The sequence below is a fragment of the Galeopterus variegatus genome, unplaced genomic scaffold (assembly GCF_000696425.1).
Source record: "Galeopterus variegatus unplaced genomic scaffold, G_variegatus-3.0.2 Scaffold769, whole genome shotgun sequence".
Lineage (NCBI taxonomy): Eukaryota > Metazoa > Chordata > Mammalia > Dermoptera > Cynocephalidae > Galeopterus > Galeopterus variegatus.
Genome location: NW_007726880.1, coordinates 369518 through 390415, shown reverse-complemented (window position 1 = coordinate 390415; position 20898 = coordinate 369518). Strand labels below are relative to the sequence as shown.

General features: G+C 46.8%; 1 protein-coding gene across 1 annotated transcript; it reads right to left on the bottom strand.

Moving 5' to 3' along the window:
• Positions 1-1484: 1484 nt before the first annotated feature.
• On the bottom strand, positions 1485-19069 carry HJURP (Holliday junction recognition protein). The gene is made up of 9 exons (XM_008572258.1): positions 18974-19069; positions 18739-18805; positions 17417-17472; positions 14187-14286; positions 11731-11795; positions 10265-10357; positions 8670-8748; positions 4879-6455; positions 1485-1768 (listed from the first exon to the last, which is right to left on the bottom strand). The coding sequence occupies exons 1-9, from the start codon at positions 19067-19069 to the stop codon at positions 1694-1696; spliced, it is 2208 nt and encodes a 735-aa protein (XP_008570480.1). The 3' UTR covers positions 1485-1693.
• Between the last annotated feature and the right edge of the window lie 1829 nt (positions 19070-20898).

Sequence of the window (20898 nt, the reverse complement as noted above, 5' to 3'; positions counted from 1 at the left end):
ACACGTAGCAGCTCCTGTCAAATGCAAATAACCTCTTGGTAAAATAAAACTGCAGAATACACAGTATTAAATTATTTATATGAAAGTTAAAAACATAGAGACCACACTGTATATAGTTTATGGGTCCTTTATTGTCACATTCCCTAAATTGGCTGAGACCCATGCCTAATTCCTTCCACCTTGCCTTCCTCCACTAGATAGAACTGCTCAATTTTTCAGCCTCCCTGGCAGCTAGTCCTAGCCTGGCCAATGAGACCCTAGCACAAGTCTAGTGGGCAGGAGGGGTGGTGAGCCACAAGCAGTTCTGTGCAAAGATGACAGTTTTCCTGATGAAAAGGGAAGGATGGGTTGTGTTCTTCTTAGGAAGCAATGGGTCCCAAGGAAAGGTCTAGAATTGCTGGGGCCACCACTGCCCTGGCTGGGCATATAATTGAAACAAGGCAGTGTATGCCTTCCTTACTGATTTATAGTGCTATGGACAGAACTGTCCCTCAAATTCATATGGTGAAGTCCTAACCCTTAGTGTGATGGGATCTGGAGACAGGGCCTTTGGGAGGAGACCACGTGTAGATGAGGCAATCAGGGTGGGGCCCTCATGATGGGATTAGTGCCCTTATAAAAAAAGACACCAAGGAGCTTACTTCCTCTCTTTCCTCCATGGAGGACAGAGAGGTGGCCATCTGCAAGCCAGGAAGAGAGTCCTCACCAGAGCCTGACCACGATGGTGCTCTGATCTCAGCCTACCAGACTCCAGAACTGTGAGAAAATAAACCTCTGTCGTTTAAGCCACCCACCCCATCTCTGGTATTTTGTTCTGGCAGCCCAAGTTGACTCATGCACACAGGTAACGTGGCCCAGGCGTGAAAACATGAGTGGAAGGACACACACCAACACCTGGAGAACAGTTGCCAAGGGAGGGGAAGGAAAAGGTGTCTAACTGAATCTATCTTTAACCTTTTATTGACAAAAATTCATAACAAACATGGCAATACATTAAAACTATTTACTTTAGATGGATGGTACACAGGTTTTGTCACAGTATTCTAAACATTTGAAGTATTTCATTAAAAAGTCACTGTAATGTCCTATTGTAAACAGCTCCAGTAAAAATCATGACACGTCACAAATGCCATGTGCCTGCAAGACTGTTTTGGGACTATCACAGGATTGTTTAAATATAACATGTTTTCACCTAGAATCGTTTTAGATAAGATTTAATTTCATCCACTTTTAGAGAAAAAAATTACCTTTTATAGCTGAATTATATTGTTTCAATTTGCTCTGAAAGATACCAAGTCCTAACAGGTCTGAATCTAAAAAGACTAAGCCAGTGTATTTTCCCTCAAAGATCACTGTACCCAGAGCTTAAATTTAGGTTTCCTAAGCACACAGTATTCTCCAATAAAACAGGAAATGTAAGGGAGAATTCTCTAGACACATCTAAATTTTAAAAGAAAACATGAGAAAAACAGGCCTACAAGGGATAACATTATGAATTTTAATTGAGCAACTTGATTCACATGATTTCCATACACAGGAACTCAGAGTCATCTCTGATGGAGCCAATTTCACTAAAGTTTGCTTTAGGGGCAGATAAGTCAACCAAATTCTCACATTTTCTTGAGAACTGAAAAAACAACAGCAAAAAACAGACAGCAAGGGGGAAGAGGGACAACGCTCCAAAATATCCTGGCTACACATTTTTAGCTTTGAATTTTCCTAACACAAAATCACTCTTCTCTTCCATCCAGGAAAATGTGTTCTTTCTCTAGGGGGAAAAAAAAAAAAAAAAAAAAAAAAAAAAAGATAAAGAAAATGATTTCAGTAAAATTCTACTAGCATTCCCAATGCCAGCTACCAAAAGCTTAATTCTTTTATATTTATTCCATTGCATATATATATATATATCTTTGTGTGTTCATTATAGGAAATGCTGTCACGTTAAATAAACACCCTAAAAAATGTTAAAAAAAAAAAAAAAAAAAGGAATGGCAATGCCTCAAGCAGGCAGTACAAACTGGTGGTTAAGTCCATGGGCTCTCAAATCCTGGTGCAGTTGGTACTGCCTGTGTGAATTTAGGAGGTACAAGATTTAAGCTACATTTACTTATTTAGAAAAAGGAAAGACAGAACCTGCCTATTGGGCAGAACCTACCTAATCAAAGAGTTTGTGTGGGGGGTTAAGATAAGGTGTCAAAAGGTTCACCATGGCCTACCATGGCCCAGCACACAAAAAGCACTCAGATCTTAGTAACATTTTTTATGTAATCATAGCTCATGAAGATTTGGTCCCTTTCCTCAAGAAATTTATAGTTTAGTTAGGGAAAGGAAAAAATTGGGAAAATGGTAAATATGCTTACATTGTGGTCTAAGATGAAACTGTAAAAGGCACGTGGTGATGGCCACAATGACTTGCTATCAAATTCCAGGAGATCTGATAGGGCCCTGCTGAGTCACCAAGGGCCAAGTTCTAGGCACAGTCCCCACTCCCAGGTGTAACCAGGCACCAGTCCCCTCTATGTGGCTGGGCCAAGAGAATAAGAAAGCCCTTTCAGGCTGAGCAGGATAAAAGCGAGAGACTTTGCACAAGCACAGAGGCGGCAGGGTTTTGTGAGGGAAGGGCAGGAGTGAGGCTGAGGCAGGGAAGACAGGAGGGCACCGTGCTCCCGGGGCTGCGGGGCCCAGAGTCACAGGCAGCTGGAGAGGTGTCAGCAAACCAAGGAACAAGGCGGGAAAAGGCACAAAGAGAACCTGAGGGTCAGGATGATGGTGAAACGTGTGTGTGTTTGTTGGGCGGACTACTTGAGAAAAAGAAGTTTATGTTTTGACAAACAGGGACAGCGAATACAGGTATCATGAGGTGCTAGGAGGCTGGGCCAAACCTCAGGATGGCTCTCCAGGCTGAGATCCTCGGTGAAACGCCCCCTTTCAATAGACCAATGAGGTTATGCTGAGGGGATCTGTTAGTGATCAGAATGCATGAAGTGAATGCCACGAGATGTGGCCAACCTCTTGAAGGCCGTGCCCTCATTGAACTCTCTCTGAACGCCACCAGCCAGTGGTTTGGCATGGCAAAGGCGAGTGAGCAGTGGGCACAGGAGGCAGGAGGAGCTAGGGGGCTGGGCAAACAGCCTGAGACCAAGAACAAAGGGGAAGACTTTGCTGTTAGACAAGAACCGTCAGGAAAGAGCTACCAAATTGGAGGGAGGACCCTGTCCACACAGTGCCTGGAGGGGTTGCTCTCCAGGTCCAGCCTGCCCTTGGGCCTGGCCCCCACCTGCCCTGCTCAGCTCCACGTTGGTCTCGTCAAAGGCCCCTGCCCCAAGGAGGGGATCTGGAGCAACCCTTTCCCATCACCTGGATACTTATGTAAGTCCTCAACTGGAATGACAAATGTCAATGCAGACTTGTTTTATCTGCTTCTGGTTAGCTCACATAGGATTTTATACGTGGAAGTAAATTACAAAAACAAAACAACAAAACCTGGGATTTTCTAGAACTGAGCCAAGGAGCCTACCTTGTGCCACCAACTTGTGAGATCTGCCTGCGTTCAGACAGGTATGGTAGCACTGTGGTGCCCCCAGGGAGGGCAACGCTCACCTGCACAGGGGGGCAGCTGAAGAGTGTGTGTGGGTGAACAGCTGAGGAGGTTTAGGGACACAAGCAAATACTGGGAGAAAAGGAGAGAAGATTCCAGTGAAAATTCCCCTGGAAAGAAAAGGGAGCTGTTGTAATGGCATGACCTGGATGAGGCAGCCCAGGAGACATCTGAGGGCACTGGGAGGACAGGAGTAGTGGAGAGAAGAGCAGCCTGCAGGTAAAGCCACCGGAGGTTGCTGGTGCAGAGTGTGGCTTCGGGGGAGCACAAACTGGGCAGCAGGCTGAGAAGGCAGGAGTGGCAGAAGGAAAAGGGAGACCAGCCCTTGACTGTGAGCTTGAAAGCAGGTGCGAGCCACAGGGAAGGAAGCACAGGCCAAATGGGCAGAAAAACAGATAGGGTCCATCCAACGATCTCTGGGAGAGGTCGCCCACCTGGTTGGGATAAGGTAAAGGAGGAAACGGTAGACACTACCTCACCTGTCCAAACTACAAACACATAAATTCCAAAGGAAACTGGCCAAAACCAAACTCTGTCAGCCAGTGCATGGGTGACTGCACCATTAGAATCCTGGCTTGTGGACACACTGATATGCTATGCTGGAGAACCTGCACTTGACCAGGCAACAAAGGCAACACCCTGACCCACCCCACTTTGGCTCCATCTTGCCTCTGGGACAATAAAATGGCACATGCAGACTAAAACTTTAGCTGAGTGACGTGCACAAACTCAACTGCAGAACGAGGCAGGTGACACAGAGAGATCTGAATGCCATGAGCACTGGGATTATCTGCAGAGTCAAAGGCAGGCTCAGAGGCAGCCTGGGGTCCCCACGTGAGACTCTACGCTGGTGGCTCTTGCCAGCATCTCCTGCTCTGTCCCTACTAGGAATCCGCAGCAGGTGGGAAGTCATTATTTTCTGATCAGTTTCACCTTATAATTGCTATTTTCTGAATGTAAGATGAAGGGATTGGAAATGGCACAGTTTGACAAAGATAGATATAGCAAATAAGTTAGGGTTTTTAGAAAAAACCCTAAATGCATTCCACTGGAAATGTGCAAAACTTTTTCTATAAGAACATTTTCAGCTCCACATTCATGCATCTTACACGAACATGTTAACATAAATGCTGATTTTAGAGGAAGAAAGAATTTGTGAGAATGTTTGGGAAATTAACAGGAAAGAATCCTGTTGGGATTCATCAAAAGTTGCTACCATACAATGCCTCTGCCTACAGTGGTCACACACAAAACATCACATTCAACAAACAGAAAGGTACCTTCTCCTCCCAGTTGGGCTGTGCAGAGCTGAGTTGCTCTCCTGGTCTGGGGACAGCTTCGTCCACTTCATCTGAGGAATCCCAGGAATCGGCCCAGTGTCCACACACCTGGGGGTCTGATAACCTGCGCCTTTTTGCTGGGAGCTGATGGTCCTTCCTGGCAGTGAGAGTCACACACGTGTACGGATGAACCCCAGCTGCAGGTGAGCCCAGGGGACTTCGTATGTGCCACGGGGGTGATGATGAAAGCTTTTGGAAGCCACGGAAGTGAGAGTCTGGATTTAACTTTGTTACCAAGTCTTCTGTTTCATACAGAACTTCCACTCTTGCTTTATTTGGGGACACTTTAACACGTAAAGGTGTCTTCATCTGCTGAGGCGATTTTTGGCAATACTCTTGATGAAGCTTGTCAAATTTTTCTTTAATTTCATCATAACGATTCCTTCCATAGCCTAGAGGTTCTATCCTCGGTAAGGAAATAGCCTTGCTGGGTGACAGTGACTTTCTAAGTAGCCCAGAACTGCTTCTGTGAATGAGAAGGTCAGAAGTCTGCTGAGAGTGGCCTGGGCTCTGAGTGGGGTCGGTCTTGAAAAGTGGGGAAATGGAATCACTCATTGACAGGCATCCATCTGCGTCCAAAGGTCTTTTGCCCAGGTTTTCAAAAGCTTCATTTAACCTTCTTGCTTTTGCTTTACTGAAAGGTAAACTCAGCCTGTGGGTTTCTAAGCCCCACAGGCCACCAGGGCTTGTACGACCCCCTCTGTACACGTCCACTGCCCGAGAGCCCTGGAGGCCAGTTAGGCAAGGTTGTTTCCTGGGACTCAAGCAATACTCCTGATGAAGCTTATTAAATTTAATATCAATCTCCTTATAGCTATTCGCTCCATGACCCCCTGGTCTGGAAACCATTTTTACAGGAGAAATTAACCATTTTAATTTTATTAATCTATCTTCCTGATCAAAGTAATGAATTGCACTGGAGTATAAATAAGTTGAAGAACACTTCTGGGGCAACACTTTAAGCTCCTTCCAACTTGAATCTAATTTACAGATTTGGGGTTTGTTTACTTCAAGAAAAGATTTTCCCGATTTTAAACCTGTCTTATGGTAAGAAACATCTACTAAGTTCTCCCAATCTCTTAATGCTGCTCTCTCTCTTGCAGGCTCAGAACAGGGTAGAAATCTCTCCTTGGGACTCCTCTGAGACTGTCTGCCTCCTTTGCAATATGTTTTGTTCAATCTGTTCTTACACTTGTACTTCCTCCTGGAGCTCCAGTTTTGAACGATGCATGTTTTGGTGGAAATGATGCTTGATGGCTTCGTACTCAACAGCCGACTCATTGAGTGCAGCATACCCTCATACAAGTCGCTGATGGTCAGGTTGCACATGTCATCAGCCTCGAAGGACTGGCTGCTTAAGAAGCTTTTACTACTGGTCTCTCCTAATGAGAGACTGTCATTTCTAGGTACTATGGCCATGTCCGTTGAGCAAGGATGCAAAGCATCCCACTCTCTGGGAGAGGAAGCTGGCTTTGCTGGGTTAGCAGTGCTCTTTCCAGAGACACTACAATAGGATCCTGGGAAAAAAACACACACACAAGTAAAGGGCTGTTACCATTCAAAGCCATCCATATGCATAGATCATGTAACTTCAGATTGGATTATGACTGTTTTTTTAAGCAATACAAAAGCAAAAAAACACAAAAACTCCACAAATATTTAGGAATACTCTTCTCAGCTATCAAAATTAGATTTTTACTTGCCAACTACCTTCCCAAAATGAGTCTTCCTTCCACTCTGTGGCTGTTTAGAACATGTTTGCCTTTTTTTTTTTTTTCTTAAAAGATGACCGGTAAGGGGATCTTAACCCTTGACTTGGTGTTGTCAGCACCACGCTCAGCCAATGAGCGAACCGGCCATCCCTATATGGGATCCGAACCCGTGGCCTTGGTGTTATCAGCACCACACTCTACCGAGTGAGCCACGGGCCGGCCCCAGAACATGTTTGCCTTTCAAAAGCTAATTAGAAACCAGGGGATGATGGGTGGGGAAGGGAGTAAAGCTCCCAAATGTGCCTCTTACACAGCTTTGACTTGTGCATCCTGTTAAATGTTGCATGTATCTAGAAAAATAAAGTTAAACGAACAAGGATGGGGAAAAAACCCTAAAATCAAATAGAAACAGAAAAAAATATAAACCTATATATCAAATTGAAAACTGAAAGAGAAAAAAGGATCCAAATAACTTTGAACACAATACTCTGAATGTACTACTCCCTTCAGGGGATACTGTTTAAGGATGAAAAGAGCTACTTGAAATCCTGAACCTTATTGTACACTGCTGCAAAGAGTGGTACTGGGTGCCACACTCTGAGATTATTCTGTACTGCATGATTGACGAGATGAGCAAACATTACTGAGGCTGGTGACAACCAGGATAGGATATGCAAATGTGGCACTGCAGTGGGGGTGAAGAAGTGCTCAAAAATGATGGGGACATGTCAAAGGACATAGAAGCCAGGCTGAAAGGGGCTCCTGCAGGCTGTATTTGGGAGTACTTGAGTACCCAATTGAGTACTGGCAATGGATTATAGCACATAAACTTCACAAAATCCATGAGTTCTTAGTGATCCTAAAAAAACCCCAAAAACCTGTGTGGGGGAGATAAAGGAATTAAAAGAAGAACCAGAGGGGGACGACAGCTCTTCTACAGAGAATGCCAGCTGACACGTGCAGAAGAGTGCAAGGCAATGGAGGTCTGACTGCAACCAGGCAACCTCATCACTGGATGCTCAAACTGCCGGGTGAAAGGTTTTTGTAGAAAAGGCTCCCAGGTGATTCAAAGAATCACCCACAGATGACCCTGAGGAAAGAGGCCCTTTTGCAGTGAGAAACTGGATGAGCCCTACCTCAAAGGCCAGATTCAAAAGCCGCCAACAATGGGACAGGCTGATGGGATGTCCCACAAGGACACGGCACCCATGTACAGTTTTTTTGCCAAAAAATGTTTAACATGAGCCTAACTGCGAGGAAACTCAGAGAAGCCCAAATTGAGGGATATTCTGCAAAACTACTGGCCTGGACCTTTGAAGACAGGTAATGATGTGAAAAATGACGAGGACAGGAGTAAGGCCAGGGAGCAGTTCTGGACTGAAGGAGACCCCTACACACAGTGGTGCTGCCTGTGTGGACCTGAACTGACCAAACAAAAAAGGCTGCAAAGGACATTACTGGTACAACTGGATTGTGTCAGTGCTAAATTTTTGGCATGTGCTAAGCTTACTGTAGTCATGAAGGAGAAATACCTTGTTCTTAGGAAACACGTGAAACTTTTAGGGATAACACATATACAAATGCCAATAAATACGAGAGTTTTCAACAGTTCGTGGAAAAATGGAATGGAAGGGTAATATGAATCCTTCCATGAACATGCTGAAGTACCCTCATATATAACATACATATGCATGTGTGCGTGCCAGGGGCGGGTAGGTGACTAAGGAAACATTACAAAATGTTGACTGTGAAACGTAGGTAAAGGATGATCATTGTCCTACAAGTCTTACACTCCTGGAGTTTCAAAAAATTTCAAAATATTGAGTTGGGATAAAGAGCTAATTAGAAATTAGCGTGCCAGAATGGCAGAGAAAAAAAAAGTCATTTTAAAAAATCTTATTAATCTTCCTATGAAGTCCAAGTTTGTTCATGTTGATGAAACACGCCCAGCAAACAACAGTGTGCCCAGTGTGAGCGGCGCTATGCACTGCTCATGCTCTGTTTCTGCGTCACACTTACCAGGGGCAGGCGTGGCAGGTGAGGCCAGTGGAGAGACCAGGGTCACATGTGTGTCCTTTCCATCTCTGTTACCTTCACACTGAAATCAAAGCCAATCATTACAAAAGAGCTGTCAGATGCTGAGACCCAGAGTGCATGGAGCTGGGTTCTTCCCTGACAATGCGATGTCCCCGCAAGACTGGCATAAGGAGCTGCCTGCCCCACTTTCAACAAAGACTGTGTGCCTTAGCACAGTGGCAGCGTTGATAAGCATATGACCATGATGATACTGGCTGGCTGGTCTTTGAGCAGTGGAGGGGAGAGGTGACCTAGTAAGATCTGGGAATTCTGTCTATGGGTCTCCATGTGCCCTCTGGCCAATCACCACCCATCTGCCAGTAACTCCCTCCCCGGAAGGGCTCAGGCTCGTCTTCGTCCACCACTACACTCAGACAGCAGTAACACCCAGGGGCCAGGTGGATGGAGGGCAAAGAAAACCCGATAGAACGCTCCCAAGTCTGGTCACACAGCAGCCAAGAGGACACCACTTGCTGCTTTAGGCTAAAGAACAAGGAAACATCAATAATTCGGTGGTCCTCGAATACACGCTTTTCACTGGTCAGCAACACAATAAGGAAACACACACATTTCCGTAAGTTTGCTGCCTTTTTCTGGAGGTGAATTGTTCTTTATTCCGCAATGTGTACTTCCTAGTTATTTGGTGTGAAAATGTCCTTTATCTTATGAAAGACATCCACAGACCTTGGTTCCTTATGTGAACCTCAATCTTTTGCTTTTTTGCTCTTTGTCAGGCAAAGTTCTGAGAAAGCAGCTGCAGTGGAACAGAGGGCATCAACCCTGGGTGAGGGGCCGGGGAGGCTGCCCTCCTCTCATGCCATCAAAGCTGCCAGCACGAGGCTTGTGGTGCGCCTCATGCCTCACCCTGACACGACCTTGGAACAGATGGAACAGGTGGGGTCAAGGGCTGGTACCTCCCTTTGCTGCTAATCCCAGCCCTGGTCACGGCAGCGAAGGTGGGAGCCACCACTTCCCTAACTATGCAGTTTAAAATCCCCCTGGCAAGTCCCACATGTGGCTCTCCTAGATTTCTATGAGCTGCCCCAGAGCAGCAGGCAATGGAGGTGCACCCTGCTAGGACTCCCACCTCTGTGAGCTTCCCTGTTGGCTCTGCCCTAGGAGACCTGGAGTGTCCATTCAATAGCAGAAGTCTGTCAGCATGTGACTAAAAGCATTTGGAAATAATTACTCAAAATGCTCTTTACAGAATAAACAAAAAGCATGATTACATTACACCTCAGTATATCTGTATTTTATTTTATTTTTTGTCTTTTTTCGTGTCTGGCAACGGATCACAACCCTCAGTGTCGCGCCTGTACCGGACTGGGACCGGCAACGGGATCGCAACCCTCGGTGTCGCTCCCATACCTCGCTCAGCCAGTGAGCGGGAACCGGTCTGCATGTGGGATCCGAACCCTCGGTGGGAGCGCCACCGCGCTCCCAAGCGGCACACTGTAGCAGTGCGCCACCGGGCCGGCCCAGTATATCTGTATTTTATGATCTAATTATGTAAAAATATACAGTGGGAAACAGATTACCTTAAGACACCCTGTTTCTTGTAGCAGTATATCCACTTGGGTCATGTATTTCCTTCTTAACTCATTTTTCAAAGGGCTCTGAGGCACTGCAGGCTGATTGAAAAAGAGAAGTCATTACTCTTCAGAGCTGTTGGGTACAGCTGATCTCTTTAATTCTGGAGCAAACTGGTAAGTTCATCAATGTACAAATCTCTAAATGAAATTACTGTCACTTTTTTACCTCCTGCTGTTAACAGTGTTCTATTTAGTCTCTGACAATCCACTGACCCAGTAATCTGATGTTAGGGAATATACTCAGTGTTTAAAAATCCAACAGAAATAAAGAGACCAAAACAAAAAAACAAATCTGGAGAAGTATATGATGGTATTACTAAAACAGAAAAAAAATTTAAAAGTCTAAATATTCTTAGATGATGAGTTCAGGGCTCAACTACTAGTAATAATCCCAACTGGTAAGTTTTTAAGAAGAGAAACTCAGTGTTCCAACTCAGGAGGCCAGGAATGGCCGGCTCTCCTACCCCTCACCTGCCAGACACTGGAAAGAGGGGTTCACCCTCCATTTTCTGCACCTGAGTGGGATCGAGCCAAGGATCTGGGATGCAGCTGGGGGTAGTGCAAACACACATTGCTGAGAAGAGCCAGCACCTGGTTTCTCTACTACCAGGGCCTCCCACCTCCCCTTTGCTGCCAATCCCTACATGACCCTTCAGAAAGTACCCACTTTCCTGCCCCAGGGTCACTTGCCTTTTTCTCTATCCAGATACTAAAAGTCACACACGGGTGAGTGGGCAAACCTCTGCATAAAAGGAGCAATTTTGGAGGAAAACCAGGCACAGCTATTCTAGCATATGACACAGGGGCCAGGAAAGATGCTCAAGAGGGTTAAGTTCTGTGTGAATTCTGTCCTATCCCAACCAAGAGAGAGAGCGAGGATCACGTCCTTTAAGGAGATGTGTTTTCTGCGACCACTGGGACACTCTAGGAAACAGACATATGAGTGACACTTACTTTTTAGGTCAGCGAGGGGTACCTGGTTATGTGACCTCAAGACTAAATGGGCTCTCGAGGCTGACCTGTAAACACTTCCGAGAACACCTCCTTAATGACTGTTTCTGAGGGGCAAGACAACTCAGAAGCAGCTTTTACTACTGCGCGTGCAGTCCCGGCAAATGGCACACAGTGAACCACAGCAGTGACAGTTCTACTTGCAGAGTAAAAAGTATCCAAAATTACTTACAATCACATAAATTAAGTAAATCAGGCTGAACTGGAGGTAGTACTGGCTGCCAGGCAGGAAAACACTGAAGACTCGAGGTGTGGTGGCAGCCAAAGAGGGCCTCAGAGGGGGACCTCCAGCTGGGTGCTGGCAGTGCTGCCCAGGCCACATGGTCCTCACTTGCTGAGAGCACGTGCACTTGGACCCCAAGCCCCGACTCTGTCCACTCATTACCAAAGGCAGATCTTACCGTTAAGATCCAAGCAACTGGATCTTCTTGGTCTGAAGTTGCGTCACCACCACTGCTTTTTGAACCTAAAAGTAAAAAAGGAAATCTCAGTCAGGATTTTTGGGAAACCTTGCATTTTCCTCTAAAGGATGGTTTTTCTATCGCTTTGAGTATGTCCTACAGTAAAATCCCTATTGTTTCAAGGGTGTTCCCCTTGAATAAAGATACCACCAACATTGCTGCTCAGGAACATATCAGAATGGGGCTATGCCTCAGAAGTGGAGAGAAGGAAGAGCAGATTTTATACCACCTCTGGCTCTTCCAATGACCTCTGATCCTAGGCGTTGGGACACCCTATCCCAGCTGCCCGACAGAACCTCCTGTGATGACGGGAAGTTCTCCATCTGCTGTCTAATACATCAGCCCCTAGCCACATGGGGCTACTGAACAGCTGATATGTGGCTAGTAAGGCAGAGGAACTGAATTTTAAAATTTTATTTAATTTTTAATTTATTTAAATAGCCACAGGCAGCTAGTGGGTACCGTACTGATGATGCAGCTCTTGAATACCTATTTCTAATTATTTCAAGCAGTCTGGGAAATGCATGGACCCAAGGATTTACAGAGTTAAAATTTGGACTAGTGCCAGTAAACAAATATCAGTGAACATCTTCATTAAGGTCTCCCTTCTAGTTCTACTTTGAAAGACCACCAATTTTCTCTCCAAAGCTCAACACATGCCATTGACTGTCCAGAGTAGGTGAGGAGCCGGCGAAGGGGTTGGGCGGGGGGGAGGGGGGGGGGACAGAGCTGCGGAAAGGTCAGCGTCTGGTAGGAGAGATGGTGTTAGAGATCAATTACAAAACTGCTCACGAGGAGACAGCGTGGGCAGGTCAGGCAAGCCTTCAGGCCACGTTCTGGCCTTTGGCCCCAACAGCAGTGGGAAGCCATGCAGTGCTTCTAACAGATTCAAACATGTGTCAATGGGAGGAGGGAGCCCTGGCGGGGACAGGAGCTGACAGGAGCTGACGCTGGGGGCGGTGTGAGGGGCAGCAGGGTAGAGAACAGGAGGCAATGCACTGAATGTAAGTGAGGAGCGAGGGGAGGTGGAGGCGAGGCCCCTGGGGGGGGGTGGGGGGGGGGGGGGGGGGGGGGGGGGGGGGGGGGGGGGGGGGGGGGGGGGGGGGACAGAGCTGCGGAAAGGTCAGCGTCTGGTAGGAGAGATGGTGTTAGAGATCAATTACAAAACTGCTCACGAGGAGACAGCGTGGGCAGGTCAGGCAAGCCTTCAGGCCACGTTCTGGCCTTTGGCCCCAACAGCAGTGGGAAGCCATGCAGTGCTTCTAACAGATTCAAACATGTGTCAATGGGAGGAGGGAGCCCTGGCGGGGACAGGAGCTGACAGGAGCTGACGCTGGGGGCGGTGTGAGGGGCAGCAGGGTAGAGAACAGGAGGCAATGCACTGAATGTAAGTGAGGAGCGAGGGGAGGTGGAGGCGAGGCCCCGCACCACAGGGGCAGTGTGGGGCTTGTACCCAGGCGGGAACATAAGGTGAAGAGCAAGTCTGCGGTTGGCCTTTGTAGTTTAGATACACTGAGTTTGTATGTGACATGTTTAAGTAGAGGCTGCCAGGCAGTAAAACACACCACGACAAGGTCTGGGCTAGAGGTCAGTCGGCATGTGGTGAGGCCATGGCTCCCCCAGAGTGAGGGGCAAAGAGGGGTTCAGAACAACTCTTAAGAAAGGGCACCCTGTGGAGAGGAGAGGTGGGCCGGCAGAAGGAGCTGAAAGGAGGGGGACAACCCGAAGAGCACAGCATCACAGAGACCAAGGCCAGAATTTCCAGAAGTTTCAACTGCTACCAAGAGGCCAATGCGCATAAAAGTTGAAAATTGTCAACTGGATTCTGCAACGGGGGTGCCAGGAACCCTACCCAGAGCCCAAAGCCAGAATGAACCTGGGTGAGGAGTGCACGGGAGGTGAGGAGTGCACGGGAGGTGAGGGAGTCTGAGCCAGCAAATGTGAGCGACCTATTTGAATTTGGTTGCAAAGAGGATTGCACAAGGGGAGGTGGCTAGGAAAGGACACAGGGTGGGGGAGGTTCACCAAGTACATTTCGTGTGTTTATGGTAAAATCGGGGCGAGTGTAAACACCAAGGGATGTATCTGGGGTAGAGGGAGAGGCTGAACGCAGAAAGAAGGGCTGAGGGACAGGACAGGGTCTAGACAGTGAGACTGGCCTGAGGGCAGCGAAAGTGGCTTCTATAGAGAAGGAAAACAGTGACTGCAGAGGCAGGAAGACTTTCTACAGAAGGCAAATCTCAAGTCTTATTATAAGAGGTTTTTACTTTTTAAAAATATACCTTAGAAAAATTAAAAACTTGAATAACAAGGAATACAGACTTAAAACTGTTGTAACAGAGACATGTCAGGCACAGTCCCTCCTGATGCTGCTTTCTAACAAAGGCGACACTCACCGGCTCTCAGGACCTGTGTGTGACGCTGGGGCAGCTCATGACCTTGGGCTGTAGCTTGCACAGGGCCATCCATCCTGCCAGCCAGCTTCCCACGGGAGTCCTCAAAGTACTGAAGTCAATAAAGACATGCTCGTTTGAGTAACAGCACATTTCAAAGCCACGGCACAGGGATAGACCTGCAATCCTCCCATGAACATGGAAGGGAATGAGAAGATTCCACAGGCTTCTCTTCTCACACCTCCGCTTTCTAAAGGCATCCGACTCTCAGGAGGCAGTCGAAGCTCCTTTTGGAAAAGCAGCAGAGCTTCCTTCCTCAGGTGGTGAGTGACAGAGGAGCGAAGTCAGGAGCAAAGGCAGAGTGGCAGGGCTCTGCGCCCGCTTCGCCTCGTGCCGCCCTCGTCCCGGCCCTGAAGTGGCTCACAGGGATTGTGGCAAACAAAAAGCCAAAGTGAAACAGAACATAACTGTCACTAGGTCATCAGAGAGAATCTAGAAATACTCAAGAGGCCCCTGGGGGACTTTCTGTGATCTTTATCTTAACCATGTGACATTGTGGTTATGGCAATGTTGTGAGTTCTACAATTCCTGTACATGTGGAGCCAGTTTAGGCCTGAGCTACACTTGACTTGTAGGGGCAGTCAGTCATCCATGACCAGGAGCTCACACTGCAGGGGTGGTCAGCTGGCCACACTCCAGGGGAGGCCTACTTCTGCCCTCTAGAGCCTGCTATACACAAGGACTCACTAATAATCCTAACAAGTGGCATCAATAGGTTCTCATTAGTGAAATTCAGGCATTCAAGACACCAGATTGGCTAAAATATCTTGAGACTACCCCCCCAGCCCTGCACAATGAGGGAATGAGGTGGCAAGGCCTATGCCTTTAGGGATGGCCCTCAGGTAACATCTCTACAGGTTTGGGGGATTTGTGGCTACCCAAGAACACTACATGGAAATTGAATCTTGCTTCGAGAACATCAGAATTGCCATCTTTGCCTCCAGTGAAACTGACACCTAAGGTGAGCTTTCAGGGAATTTCCAGAGTTGTTTTGTGGCTGCCTGTGTGGAGGAATTTCCAGAGCTGTTTTGTGGCTGCCTGTGTGGAGGAATTTCCAGAGCTGTTTTGTGGCTTGAGAATTTTGGGGAAACAGCCAATCCTACCAACCCCTAACTACTTGGCAGCTCTGGTATCTACAAAGAGAACCCAAGCCTTGTGTTATAGCCAAGCTGCCTTAGGTCAATGCACAGCCCGCCATGGCTCACTGCCTCCCACAGCCTACAGGGCAGGAATCTCGAGGGCATCTGGAGGATTTAGTTATTTGGGAAAGGGTACAGGCAGATTTGGGCACAGTCACCAATAATAATTGCAGTGAAGTTAGTGATGTACAAGTTGGAATCACAGACTATGCCCAATTTTCTAATCCAAGAAAGGGTGTAAAAAATCTGTAGACCCCAGGCAGTCATCACCCTACATTTTAAGCAAAAACCTTAAACAAATGTCCAGCTGAAATATTTTGCCACCAGGACCATTCAAGCACTGGTCTGATGAATGGGTGTCAGTGTCACTATTATGTATAACTTAGAGAGTGGACCTAATAATCCCACTTCTGGGCATCCCCCCTCAAAAAGGGGGGATATCAGTACTGAGGAGAGATAAGAACCAGTATGTTTCTCTGAGGACTATTTATAACAGGTGTTTTATAAATAAAGTTTTATCGGAACACAGCAACACTCCTTTCTCCCATAACAGAGCTGAATAGTTACAACAGAGACCACATAGCCTGCAAAGCTGAAAATATTTACCGTCTTGCCTTTTATGGAAAAAGTGTGCTAACCCTGATTTACAATTAGAGAAGGCACGAATAGCTGAATGCCTATCAATTGAATGGCAGTTTAAAACACTGGTGACTGAATTACACAATGGATGATAAAAAGAAGGCTTCTCTGTAAAAGTGAGGGTAAAAAATAATGTATATTTATGAAAATGTATATTATAAACAGGAATCACATTATTCTTAAATAGCATTAGTGAATATCTCTGCATAGAGAAGTCAGGCTAATATTAAGTAGTTCTATGAATTCATATCCCTAACTTTTCTGACTAAAATTCTTGGGTACAGATTCCTTGACCTGTGACCATGAGGAGGAACCACGTGGCATCTGGGAAGTGGTGATTAATAGAATACAGATAACCTTGCAAAAGCCACTAGAGCAAAGGGCTTCCCGGGTCTCACAGCAGGAAGGTAAACTGTATCAGTGCTGTCCATTAAAATAGTTCACAGAGCCGCAATACCCTTGAATAAAATGGGGGGGAGGGGACCTGGCTCTTTCAAAGGTTGAGAAATGTAGAGGATTCATAAAGCAAACGTACTTCACAGGGCCTGGTTTTCCAAAGCCTTGCAGTTTCAAATACCGACCTTGCAAAGGACAGGAAATTTTCACCAGGCTATTGACTCTCTGTTGCAAGATAAGAATCATAACACAGCAAGGCTGCTGGTTCAAAGACAGAAAGGTTACTTGTTGATATGTAAAGTTACTAAAAAGCTGCTAGAGGGAGAAGGAACGTTTGCTAAATCAAGCCTTTGTTAGTGGATCACTTAGTTGTTTAATAGAATGTCATCTGACTTGTTTTTACTGAATGTTACCAGTTTCTATTGAAAAAACTTGTTAAACTGTACTTAGCAAAACGCCACCTATGTTTCTTCCTGTAACTTCTTGAGAATAGCCCTCCCTGTTGAGGGCTATGGGATATTAACCCCTTTCTGGGGCGTCTCACTGCTCAAAAGAGATGGGCTTTGAGTAATCTTTGGCTGCTCCATCACCCAGGGGGAAAGGAGTGACAAATCCGTGGGAGGCAAAGCAACAGAAATGCAGAAGGAAAGATGGAACTCCTAGCTGGGCTGCAGAGCGGTCTATGGGAGGGTGACCCGGCTGGCCCCACCTCTGCCTGAGGGCCCAGTTGCTGGAGGAGCCCCTGGCCTGTAATGGAGGAAACAAAGGGTGGCAAAAAGGGCTCAACACACACAGCCCCTCTTTGCACTTGACAAGCAAGATCTGTTTCTCAGTAAATCCTTAAAAACAGAAAAAAAGAGCCATCAAGGTGAGAAAACAAAGTGCCCTGCGAGGCCTCCAGAAAGTCTTGCTGCACATTCAGGGCTCACCCGCACCTTCATTCACATCAACATTCTTCCAGAGCAAGGCATTTTGGCAATAAAATTTAACATTAAATACCTGGATTTGTCCTTTGTTTCTTTTCTTTATTAGTCTTCCACCCCAAATTCTCAATCCTTAAGAAAAGAAACAAAAATTACCACTTATGTAATCATGAACCCTGAATTTCCCCTCAGTCTCCATTAATAGAAAAAGTGACAGGCAAAGAAAACGATACATTAAAAGCAAGTCAGGTTTCTGATATTCTGTTTATCTTTGTTAATTTGAAGGTTTTTTAAAATTCAAGTTTAGACAAATTTGTTATTAACAGAAATCTCTTCTACCTAGTAGGTAGAAGTTTGTCAAATTATGTCATTAACACAAAAAGTTAAATGTAAACAAGGAACACACAAGGGTACTTCAAAAAAAGTTCATGGAAAGACTCACATTATCTTTAATTCTATTTTCCCGTGAGCTTCTAGAAACATCCTTGTATCTATGCCAGTCACTATCCTTAAAATGTATATATTGAGGGCTATCTATATACTACATATAGAGAGAGTAAGCACTTTTCAGAGACAATCTCTATATCCCAAATACAAAGTACGTGTTTTCTGAGGCTAATCTGCCCTCTGGTTAGATTTCTTATGGCTTGATGAAGACCAAAGAAACAGACATGTACTGCTGGAATATTTTAGTTTCTCCCTGTGTAAACTTTTTACCCAAGGTGTGCCTGGATCAGCTATAAAGTGATAACGAGTTGATAAGGCTGCACAGGAGGCACTGACCTCAGCCGGTGCAAACTCTCTCCAGCTCTTTACCAAAGAGAATCTATGAGATTTAAGTCAGTTTACAACACTAACCAGTAAATAGAATGGCCTCTTTTCCTTATTCAAGTACTCAGAACTTCAAGGGTGACAGTTACTACCACAAATGAGACAGGGCAAACAGCAGTCAGTATGAGCGTTTACTACCGCGGGGTGCTGTTCCAAGAGCGTCACAAGGATTCTACGTAACCGTTACAACACCCACACCAAGCAGAGACTCTTGTCATCTTTCCATTTTACAGATGAGGAAACTGAGACTCAGCCCAGCTTAGCAACAGGCCCAAGCTGACAGGGCTGTTCGCGGCCACCGGGGATGCCAACCCAGTCAGGCAGAGGCATTTTTTAACCAGAATGCATTTATGTTGTCTTCGGGAAGTCTGTTTTAAGAAGTAAGCCTGTTGGAAATAAGTAATTTAGGTAATTTACAGGTTCAGGGGAACAAGTGATGATTGGGTTACTATTAGGTAAACAAAGCCTATTTTCATGAGGGAGCCGGGGCAGCATTTCAAACTCCAGAAGGCACGACCCTGTTCACACTCTTCATCCTAAATACCGAGAACGGGGCTGACTCCGTACCCTGGGGCGTCTCGTAGGTCAGCGTGGCCATTTGCACCAGCGGGGCGTCCTCAAAGGGCTGGTTGTACTGTGGGGAAAAAGGGGGTCCCGTCAGGTCCGAAGGCCACGAGGAGCCCCGGAGCCGGACTGAGGCGGCGCCAGCGCGAGGCCGTCTAGGGCGCCCCCAACACCCCTCCCCGCGCCCGAGCGCCCCGGGCTCTGCCCGCCCCGCCTAGCCCACCGGCGGGGGCCGCACCTTCTCTATCAGCTCCTGCATGCGGCTCTGGAAGCGGCGGCGACTGTCCCTGAGCTGCCACAGCAGCGTGTCTTCTTCTAGGACCTCGCCCTCCATGGCGCAACCCACACCCAGCCTCGACCCCGGCCCTGAACCCGGATCGCGGGCCCTCTGCGCGCCACCAGCTCAAATAGGTGACTCCACCCTTCCTGCTCGCGTCTCGGTTGCCTATTGGCTGGAGCGGAGAGGCCGGGCGCTGATTGGGCCTTTCGAACATGTTTTCGCAGCTCTCTTCCGGCTAAGCAGCGCCGTAGTTTCCGGCCCCGCCCGGAGGAGCGCTTGTGTCTGGAAGGAGGGAGAGGCCGGGTCCGCCCCGGGTCCGCCCCGGGTGGCGGCGGTGATGGGTGTGGCCGTTCCTGGAGCCGTTTCTGGAGCCGCTCCCGGGCTTGTTTAATCCACGGTGCCGCGCGAAAATTCTGTGCGATACGTATTATTTCCCTCCATTGTACACAGGAGACAGGAGAGAAGATGCTTCTAATTTGATGCCATTCCCTGCAACCCCCAACCCAGCCTTGGCAGCCTAAATGTGTGACCTCGGGACCCCAGAGCTGCTAAGCAGACTCGTTCCCCACCCCCGTGCACCCGGGACAGGTCGCGAGTCGGCGCCTTCCCCAGCAGCAGAGCGTTTCCTTCGGCGGCAGAGGTGAGGGCGGGGTGCTCGGCCCTGGCTGCAGCATCTTCTCGGGCTGCACCTGCACAGCCCGCTGCCTGTCTTGGGATTTCCAACCCTCCGAGTGTTGTTTCAAATATGTGCCCAGGAAATAAGCGTAGTGCTCAAATCTAGTGGCTGCTCCAATAAAATGGGCCTGAATTTTGCTTCAAAGAAAATAGATGGGGATTTATTCTGCACAGAGTTGCCTTGTAAATAATTTGATGTTAGAAAGGTGTGGAAATGTCCGTGGTTGGAGAAGCTTTCGCTGGTCCCAGCGGTAACCTAGAAACGGATATGTAACAATGAGAACGTCTGGTTGAGGTGAGTTATCAACCATAAACGTCAGGCCCCATCCATTAGACTGCCAAGAAAAGGGTTCACTCTTTTCTAATGCTCCAGAGCTAATGCAGACAGAGGTTGTGAAATAGCTGGCAGCGTGCGATTTTCCACGAGGTGTCAGTCAAAGCTCACAAAAGGTGTTTATTCTTTGATTTAATGAGTCTATTTGAAATCTATCTGAGGTAATTAAGGCTGTTGGCAAGGATTTAGCTGGAGGATCTTTAGTGAAGCCGTGTTTATAAAGTCTAATACGAGAAGGGTGGTTGATACCTACCTGTGCTCCATTAACAACAACTTTTTTCTTTCGTTAAATTTTTATTTTGTCCATATACAATGTATTAGATTATTACGGCCCATCACTGACACCTCCCTTCCTCCTCCCTCTCTCCCCTCCCACCCAAGAATGTCCTTTCCATTTGCTTGTTGTAACAACTTCAAAAAAGTATAGTTGTTATATCTTTTTACCCCACCCCCCCCGGTTTTTTTGTGAGTGTGTATGTGGGTGAATTAATTTGTTTATTTTTAGCTCCCACCAATGAGTGAGAACATGTGGTATTTCTTTTTCTCTGCCTGACTCGTTTCACTCAATATTATTCTCTCAAGGTCCATCCATGTTTTTGCAAATGGCAGTATTTCATTCGTTTTTATAGCTGAGTAATATTCCATTGTGTAGATGTGCCACATTTTCCGTATCCACTCATTCGATGATGGATATTTGGGCTGATTCCAACTCTTGGCTATTGTAAAGAGTGCTGCAATGAACACTGGGGTACAGGTATACCTTCGACTTGATGATTTCCATTCCTTTGGATATATTCCCAGCAGTGGGATAGCCTTTGAAACAAGGAGGACACAATGAAGTGAGCCTGGTATTTTGTTCCACCCTTCGACAATG